The 9,213-nt window shown below is 44.1% G+C and overlaps 1 protein-coding gene across 1 annotated transcript; it reads right to left on the reverse strand.

Annotated features, from left to right (window-relative positions):
- Positions 1-480: 480 nt before the first annotated feature.
- On the reverse strand, positions 481-8,569 carry TMEM213 (transmembrane protein 213). Its single transcript, XM_040345401.1, has 3 exons — positions 8,461-8,569; positions 5,171-5,209; positions 481-1,442 (listed from the first exon to the last, which is right to left on the reverse strand). Exons 1-3 carry the CDS (start codon positions 8,522-8,524, stop codon positions 1,273-1,275), a joined length of 273 nt encoding a protein of 90 aa, XP_040201335.1. The 5' UTR covers positions 8,525-8,569; the 3' UTR covers positions 481-1,272.
- Positions 8,570-9,213: the final 644 nt, after the last annotated feature.

Consider the following 9,213-nt stretch of genomic DNA (forward strand, 5'->3'; position numbering starts at 1 on the left):
AGATTCGGTAAATTCATTAATATTGCAATTCGGGAATTCGTATGCATCCGAATAATGAAAAATTAGTCCGAATTTCGATTCGGAACGAAACAAAATGCACATGCCTATTTACAATCACTTTCACTTACATATGCTCATCTATAAGCATATTTACATGAGTATGAGTGTGGAGTGTCGTGCTCGCCCCCTCCCTTGGGCTACAGGAGAGTCAGGACGCAAACTAACACACAACTCCTTTCTCTATCTGCAATGTAGAGAGCGTCCTGACTCTCCTGTAGTCCAAGAGAGGGGGCGAGCACGACACTCCACACCAGGGAGAAAGCCTTGCATCACTGTGTGGAGTTACAGACAGAAGAACAGGAAGTGAGGATTTCTCAGAAGAAATAAGGACATTTAAAAGCAAAATGGAAGGATGAGGTAAGTGAAGGAGGACTGCACTAAGGTAAAGGAAGCTATTTAGGGGGAAAAAATTGTACATTGTAATCAATAATACATCGTTAAATGCATTTTTAATGCAGGCGCTAAGTCCCTGAACTTGAACTGGTATCAGCCTTGTCCTTATTCAGCAGAGCTGGAGTGTGAGAGGAAGAAGCAATAGAAGGATACATCCAACGAATGCAGATGGGAGGAGAGAGCAGAGAGGGAAGCTTCTCAGCATGCTGCTTCTCCTTTACCTGTCCAGTCACAGGCTTGGGGTGGATCCATGACAACCTGGGTTCAGAGGAAATTCGCTAAATTATTCTAACCATCAAAATTATGAATCTAGCATCAGAAAAAAGGACTGTCAGGGAAATCTCTGGACTGAAGGTGAATATTGCAGCAAATGATGGTTTCACTATAGCTTTTAAAGAACTATAATTTATTTTATTTTTTTGGCTGGAGTTCTGCTATAACTCTTCGTTACCCCTATCCAAAACAACAAAAATATTAGCAAGCGCAACCTGCACTGGAAATAACAGATAGCTGCCACCTTCTTCTGAAAGTGATATTTTTGGGGCTTTTTGATGCAGCAACGTAGGCCTCCATTTTTTCTGTCTGTGCCCTAGGGTTCTCTGACCGTGTGACTATATTTGCTGGATGGGTGCCACGGACAATACTCTGGGAATTTTTAGGCTTAATTGCAACGTGTTCCAAGATGAAGGGGGTTAACCGACAGCACAGTCCTGCATTTTATAAAACTGCTTCATGGGAGATAATGTGTTGAAGTCAGTAGTTGCTGGATTTCCCAAGTCATCGCTCTGCAGCACCAATGTCCATCATTCTGTGCGCCCCTCAGGCCTGGAGGTATTTGGGCTCATCGGGACGGAGGTCCATAACCTTACAGATGCAGAGGAGGATCAACGTGAAGAACCACAAGGCCCAGCCGATGGTGGCGGCGATCCAGCCATAACTGTCCATGCCGGACAGACAGCAATGGCTAGCCACATCACAGATATCAGTGTCTGTGGGGAAGGGAAACAAAAGAAGAAGTGTAACAGGCAGTGCAAAGAGCATCAATGTGAAGTAACTTATAGCAACCAGACCATCTACTGATTAGATGCCAATGGTTACTGAAGATTGCAGTTTCCTCGGCTGAGAAATACGGAGCCTGCCATGGCTAACTTCTTTCTGAACATGCTAAGTACTGAAGCGATAGGCTTATGGTGACACTCCAGTAGTATCTTTTAGCTGGAGATGTCAGCAATGGCAGACTCCACATTTCTTTCACTACATGATTCCTTTTAAAGAAACTCTATACTAAGAGGAGGCTGCGTATTATTGACCTCTCTATGTGAAAGTGCTAACTTCCTAACTATCATACTCAGGGCCGTTTGAAGGAAGGACTGAAAGGAAGTGAGCACTCGGTGTGCACTTCCTGTCAGTCCGGCCTGGAACAGGAAACTGAATCTCCTGTACCATGTGTGGTACCCCGCCGGATTGACAGGACTCCAGGTGGAAGGAAGAGGAAGTTGGGGGCCCCAGGCCAGCTCGGGGCCCCAAGCAATTGTTTGTTTTGCCTGTCCTGTAGCGACGGGCCTGATCATACTGATTCCCTGGCTTCAGTACTTGGACTCCAAGGCCAGATCAAGTACACTAACCTGCAGAGTCAGAGTTCCTGATCTGCATCCTTGTTTCTGACACACAAAGCTTCAACGCTATTGGATCAGCATGACAGAGCTAGTACTTTCAGAAGGAGAGGTCATCATTGGCAGCATCCATTCTTTTTTTAAAAAACAAAACAAAAAAACAGGTGTCGGGTATATGCCATGGTTTTAATATCTGTTGCTGTAGCTTTATACTTCTCCATAGTCAATTAACTAATTTTGGATAGAGCAAGAAAGAGTTAAAACCCCTGTTAGATTTTTTTTTTTTATTGCCTGTGTCTCGTTGCAGAGATTTTCTTTAACTTCCTGTCCGATAGCCAAACAGGAAGTGGGAAAAAATCCCTGCAAATGAAGAGAATTACCCCCAGGTAGTTTTGGCGCAGTTTACTTTTATATTGGACTTTATATGCTTATCAAATTTCTTCTGCTGCCTTGACGCATATATATTTAGAACGTTTTTGACAAGCGCAGTTTTTTCTCCCTATAGTACCCCCAGGTAGTGTCCCCATTGAAAGATTTCCCCACTAATACTTTTCTGGGGACAACCCAGAATTTGGGATTTTCTTTTACTTTCACTGTCCATTATGGTAAACAGGACAAATAGAGAAGGTAAATCTCCCTGATGAGGGCAAAGACAAAAAAAAAAAACTGACAAGGATTTTAATCCCTCTCCCCTCTATCCAGAAAAAAAAAGTTTTGTCTTTAGTTATACTTTAATAAAAAGGTAATGGAAAAAAAAAAAAAAAACAGCAATACAGGCACTACCATTCACGTGCATTTGGGTTTATGGCTGCGAACCATCTCCTTCCTCAACTACTTAATGAGTTTTTGAAAGGGAATTACCATACGGCTAATGAAGCATTGGGACATCTGATATTTACATGTCTATTCCATATCGCTCACGTCACTGAGTCAAGGCCAAATATGGCAAACCCCAAACATGCACCTTCAAGAACTGCCTATGACTGGCTTCAGTCCAACAGTCCCTCGCCAGCACCGGCATCTTCTCCCCTGGTTTTTCCAAGTGCTGGTCTTTAGCCGTTTTCGTTGGCCTGGCACGGCCAAACGTATGCACATGGGAGTGCAGTGTGCCAGAATGTAAACTAAAGCCTCGTACACACGATCCGATTTTTGGAAGACCGTTCATGCATTTTTTTGTTGCATGCTAGTCTGATGTCGAAAGTGAAGAGGTTACTTACCTTACGAAAATTCTCGTACGACAGAATTGAACTTTAGAAGTGATGTTATGTGTTGAATAATTTTGTGTGTATTCTTTTGTTTCTGAGCATGCGTAGTCATGCTCTTACGATTTGTTTCATACGAAAACCATACTAATTAATCGAAAATCAGACGACAAAATGTTATAGTCTGCACGTCCAGGCTTTGTCGGATGTATAATCGGAATCGGCTGTCGAAAGCACTGTACGAACGACCTGAAAATCGGTAGATCGTTCGTTCGGATGAAATTTTACTTCCGAATAGGCAAGAAAGTGTACTTTATTGCAGAAGAGTCGCTGTATGTCTCTTTTGCAAAAACAAAACATCCTGCTTTCTTGCCGTTTTTAAATTTTTACATTTAGTTCCACGTTAAGGGTCCATTTACACTACTGGGTTGTTGCAACATGTAATAACACATTACATGCATTGTGGTGCAATTCATTTAAAATTGCATCCCAATGCCCTATGGCAGCTCATTTGAGTAGCAGCATGCCTCAATGTACAACATTACAGAATTCGATTTTTGGGACCTTTGGTGTGCTGGCAGTCCATTTGTTTCAAATTGCCTTCCTTAATGCAATGCAAATGAATGTGTGACATAATGGGGGTTATTTACGAACGGCAAATCCACTTTGCACTACAAGTGCAAAGTGCACTTGAAATTGCACTTGGAAGTGCAGTCGCTGTAAATTTGAGGGGTAGATCTGAAATGAGGGGAAGCTCTACTGATTTTATTATCCAATCATGTGCAGGCTAAAATGCTGTTTTTTATTTTCCTTGTATGCAGGCCCGTCGCGACAAGGAAAGCAAACCAAGCAATTGCTTGGGGCCCCCGAGCTGGCCTGGGGCCCCAAGCAGGGCCCTTGCTGCGCTTCCTATAAATGCTGCAGCCGCCTGAGCGCTCTATACAGAGCCTCAGGCGGCTGCAGCACTGCTGCCTCTCTCGTCACTTCTTCCCCTTCCCTGTAGCGTGGCCAAGCTCTTCTTCATTCCTCCTGTCAGTCCGGCCGTGTATCGCGCGGTACAGGAGATTCAGTTTCCTGTTCCCGGCCGGACTGACAGGAAGTGCACACTGAGTGCTCACTTCCTTTCAGTCAGGCCCGGGAACAGGAAACTGAATCTCCTGCTGTGAGGGGGGGGGGGGACAAAAAAAACATAGGGAGGGGGGAGTAAAAAGAACATAGGGAGGGCGGAGGGGAGTAAGAATGACACAGGGAGGGGAAGGGGGGAGTAAGAAGGACACAGGGAGGGAGGGGGGAGTAAAAAGAACATGGGGGGAGTAAAAAAAAACATAGGGAGGGGTGAAGTAAAAAGAACATAGGGAGGGCGGAGGGGAGTAAGAAGGACACAGGGAGGGGAAGGGGGGAGTAAGAAGGACACAGGGAGGGAGGGGGGAGTAAAAAGAACATGGGGGGAGTAAAAAAAAACATAGGGAGGGTGGAGTAAAAAAAACATGGGGAGGGAGGGGGGAGTAAAAAGAATATAGGGAGGGGAGTAAGAAGGACTCAGGGAGGGGAAGGGGAGTAAGAAGGACACAGGGAGGGGGGGAGTAAGAAGGACATGCTGTGGTTCCCGTAGGCTTTGCGTGCGTGCAGGCGGGGGGGGAGCCTCCATGTGCATTTTGCTTGGGGCCCCCAAATTCCTTCAAACGGCCCTGCTTGTATGTCCCCCTCAGATCTACAGCGACTGCACTTCCAAGTGTACTTGTAGTACAAAGTTAATTTGCCTTAAGTAAATTCTCCCCAATGTGTATTAACACAATGCCTAATGGCGGGTCCTAAATAGAACTAAGAAGCAGCTGATGTCAGTGCTTTAGGAATATAATTTGTTCTAAATAGGTAGCTAAAAAATAAAATCTGATGACCCACCTGGACATTCCAATAAACTCACTATCGTCCCATTGGATGCTGAAAAAAAAGAACAGATAATGTTAGTGATGCAAAAAACAGATCTTTATTGCAAGCTCATTATATACAGTATAATAATAGAATTACTTCTGCATTGTTGGCTGTTCCCACTCCTATGTGCCATGTTCCCGGGGTCTGCACACTTGCTGTGCCCATTATGAGGAGTCCATAATGCACCCATGATGGGGGGAGAGGAGGGTTCGCTTTTGGGTGGACTGTTCCTTAAAGCTGCAAAGCATTTTAACAATGTAGCAGTTGGGGAGATACTGCTCTTGACACACAGATTAATAACCTGGGTCCACTCTGGGGAGCACTTGCCAGCGTGACAAAGGGAGAAATTTACAGACTTATGTTGGCATCAAAAGAAAATGGGCATGTGGTTACTTTGAAAAAAAAAATAATCACAGAAAGGTTTGTGCGCCCATCCTAAAGTATTAGTGGATTGTTACAGAAGCAGCAAATCTAATCTAATTGGAAGATTTCAATACTGAAATTAATGTTAAAGAAATTCAAAATACTGTAATAAAATTATTATTAGTTTTTTTTTTTTTAAATCACAGTACGTTTCTCATATATTAACGCAAAGGTCCACCCAAATTATTATTTTTTTTAAAAAGCCAGCAGCTACAAATAATGCAGCTGCTGTACTGCATCTACTTTTAAAAAATGGACACTTACCTGTCCAGGGTGCCTGCGATGTCGGCAGCCGAGGCCGAGGCCGAGCAATCGCTCGTCTCTTGTCTGCCCCCGCCGCCATCCTTGGTGAGGGAATCAGGAAGTGAAGCGTTGTAGCTTCACTGCCCGGTTCCCTACTGCGCATGTGCGAGCAGCGCGGCGTGCCCTCACTGGTCCCCGCTGTCTCCTGGGATCAGTGTGTTTCCCAGAAGACAGCGGGGGGTGACGCGAAGGGGCGTGACTCCCACGGCAGTCGATTCCAGGAAGTGGGTGCAAATACCTGTATTCTACAGGTATCTGCACCCCCCCCCTTCCCCCTAAAAGGTGCCAAATGTGACATCGGAGGGGGGGTTCCGAAAAGCGTAGGTTCACTTTTTGTGTGGACCTCTGCTTTAAGCATATAAACTATAGGAGCTCAGTATGGGCGCAGTCTTGAATTTACCTTGTGTACAAAGATACATTAAGGCTAGGTCCATATCTATGCATGTACATTTTTGTGGAGCAGTATTTTTCGTGTGGGTTTAATGCTTTTTGCATTTTTTGGGACATGCTAGGAGGAGGTGTCTATTGTCATGCAGGCAATCCACCAATAACGCATGTACGTGCCTTTTTCATGCAATTCTATTAAAGACTATAGAGTAAGGTGACCAGATTTTTAAAATGAAATCCGGGGACATATTTTTTCTTTACTAGTAATGGCAACAATCAGCGACTCTCTGCCCGTCGCCGCCCACCTCACAACCTCTCAAGTCTTACTCTCCGGGCCCCGGCTACTACTGGATGGGAAGCGGAGGAAGATCACTCCACCAGGGAAGGCAAGGAGATCGGCAGGTAGCTGGCCAGGACTTGAGCCAAGGCAGAAGAACATGTGAGCGAAGCTGAATTGGCATGTGCCCGAAACTGAAGAAATATTCCTTCCGCTCCGACCAGCACATGATCATCAGAAAGGGGCACAGATAATGGGAAAAATACAACCCCCCTATGCTAGTAGGCACGGCGGAGCGGGGGTGTGTAATACTATTTTTTTTATTTTAATTCTGCACTAATTGTCTTTGAATATTTCCCCTGCCCCCTATTAAATCCAATCTGGGGACAAACCCAGGGACAGACTTGGTCCGGGGACAGTGTCCTCAATCAGGGGACTGTCCCCTGAAACTGGGGATGTCTGGTCACCCTACTATAGAGCCAAATATGCACCACGCTGCTTGTAAAAAAAAAGTCTCTGCACTTTTCCAAAAAACACATTGTAGGAAACTGCATAGATGTGAATGAGACCCCATAGGAAATAAGGGTAAATGGATTGTAGTGCGTTTCTGTGGATCTGCAAACACACAAAAAAACACATAGATGTGAACCTAGCCTTAAAGCTACGTTACCTAAAAAAGTTTATAAAGTCATTTGAGGCTCAGCCATACCTAGTGTGTTAAGGCTCAATACAAGGACACAGCAAATCCTATTGTTGTGTGTCCAGTTCACAACAAATTATTGCGTTTTTGTGTGCACTGGGGAAAAATTTTGACATTCTATATTTTATTTGCAGCACAAAAACATGTGTCACCGCTCAAGCCCTGTGCACACGATCGGTTTGTCTGATGAAAACAGACCAATGGACCGTTTTCATCGGACAAACCGATCGTGTGTGGGCCCCATCAGTTTGTTTTCCATCGGTGAAAAAAAATACAACATGTTTTAAAATTTTCCTATGGATAAAAAAACGATCGTCTGTGTGGTTGTCCATCGGTCAAAAATCCATGCATGCTCAGAATCAAGTCAACGCATGCTCGGAAGCATTGAACTTCTTTTTTCTCAGCACGTCGTAGTGTTTTACGTCACCGCGTTTGGACACGGTCGGATTTTTGACCGATGGTGTGTAGGCAAGACTGATGAAAGTCAGCTTCATCGCATATCCGACGAAAAAATCCATCGGATTAGATTCCATCAGATATCTGATCGTGTGTACGAGGCTTTAGAATTACATAGATGCTCAAGGGCTCCTTTATTAAGGTGCATGGAGCTGCTTTGATTTGCATTGATTAACACAGGCACAATGCCAGGAGACTAAAAGAACAATTGTTTTCTATGTTCCCTATTCCCTTCATACGGTACCAGTGCATTGTGTGTGTTGTATAAAAATGACTGCCTTTTTACACATTGCAACACACAAAAACACATCTCAACCTGTGCATCTATACTAAAACAAAAAGAACTTGCGCTTTAACAATGTACGACAGTATGCGTTTACACCAGCACGCTGTGCTGTGTCATATGAACAAGCCATAACAAAAGCAGGAAAACAAATAAAAAATAAAACGTGACAGTGAATAAAATATGTTTAAAAAAAAAAATTAAATACTACTGTAAGAATAACGGCAACATACAAATAAGTACATTATAGTAAACCTTAATTTAAAATAATGTAAAAATAAAATGCAACGACCCCCAGCCCCACTTTTATAAACACAAATTCCTGATCGGATACTCATTGTTTCAGTGGGAAATGCGCAGATGCTGGCACATAGACTGCGTAGTGTGGGATGAGCCCCCCCTCTCCTGTGCTGGATATTGGATGCACTCACCTGAGTGACACTGCTGGATGTAGCAGAGAAGGAGCAGCAGACCGACACACAGACCCCTCTCCATAGTGACAGCTCCCTGCACTGACTCTGCTGCATCTGACAATCCCCTACTGTGTAACCAGTGCAGGGGGCGGAGCCTCCGAGGGATGGAGTCAGATCTCCACCCACACTTACCTGTAAGCAAAATTATATTTGTATAACAATATATTTTACGATGAGAAAATGTTATTTAAAAATGAAAGCTAAAAAAAAAAACTTTTTTTTTTTTTTTTGTGACAACTTTACACAGAACTATTACCTTGGTGTTTTAGCTATAATGACTAAAATGAATTATCAGAACAATGATTTTGTTCCACAGAGTCATCATTCAAAAATTGATAGGTTGTGTGAGGCTCAATGAGATGGTAGTATTGAGTACAGATCTCCTGGTGTTACCCCAAAGACCCCCCACACTGACCTTCTACTTTATAAGGCTGGGTTCACACTTGCGCGCTGCCAGACATCGCATGTGATTCGCACCGCATTGCTGTGCACGTTACATCCAATGTCTGTGGGATGCAAATTCAGTCTTAAGGCCCGTACACACGATCGGATTATCCGACGGGAATTGTGTCCTGAAGACGACTTCAGAGGCGATTAGCAAAACGACTTCTGTATAGAAGTCAATGCAAATCGCCCCGTGCCGTCCCCAAAGTCGTACAAGAACCTTTTTCTAAGTCGGAGCGACTTGCGTCGCTCCTATTAGAACGGTTC

The sequence above is a fragment of the Rana temporaria genome, chromosome 3 (genome assembly GCF_905171775.1).
Source record: "Rana temporaria chromosome 3, aRanTem1.1, whole genome shotgun sequence".
NCBI classification, from domain to species: domain Eukaryota; kingdom Metazoa; phylum Chordata; class Amphibia; order Anura; family Ranidae; genus Rana; species Rana temporaria.

Excerpts from the sequence above, each read along its gene's own strand:
- TMEM213 (XM_040345401.1), bottom strand. The coding sequence starts at position 8,524 with ATGGAGAGGGGTCTGTGTGTCGGTCTGCTGCTCCTTCTCTGCTACATC. Across the intron at positions 5,210-8,460 it reads CATCCAGCAGTGTCACTCAG|CATCCAATGGGACGATAGTG; the intron begins GTGAGTGCATCC and ends CTTTTTTTTCAG. Across the intron at positions 1,443-5,170 it reads GAGTTTATTGGAATGTCCAG|ACACTGATATCTGTGATGTG; the intron begins GTGGGTCATCAG and ends CCTTCCCCACAG.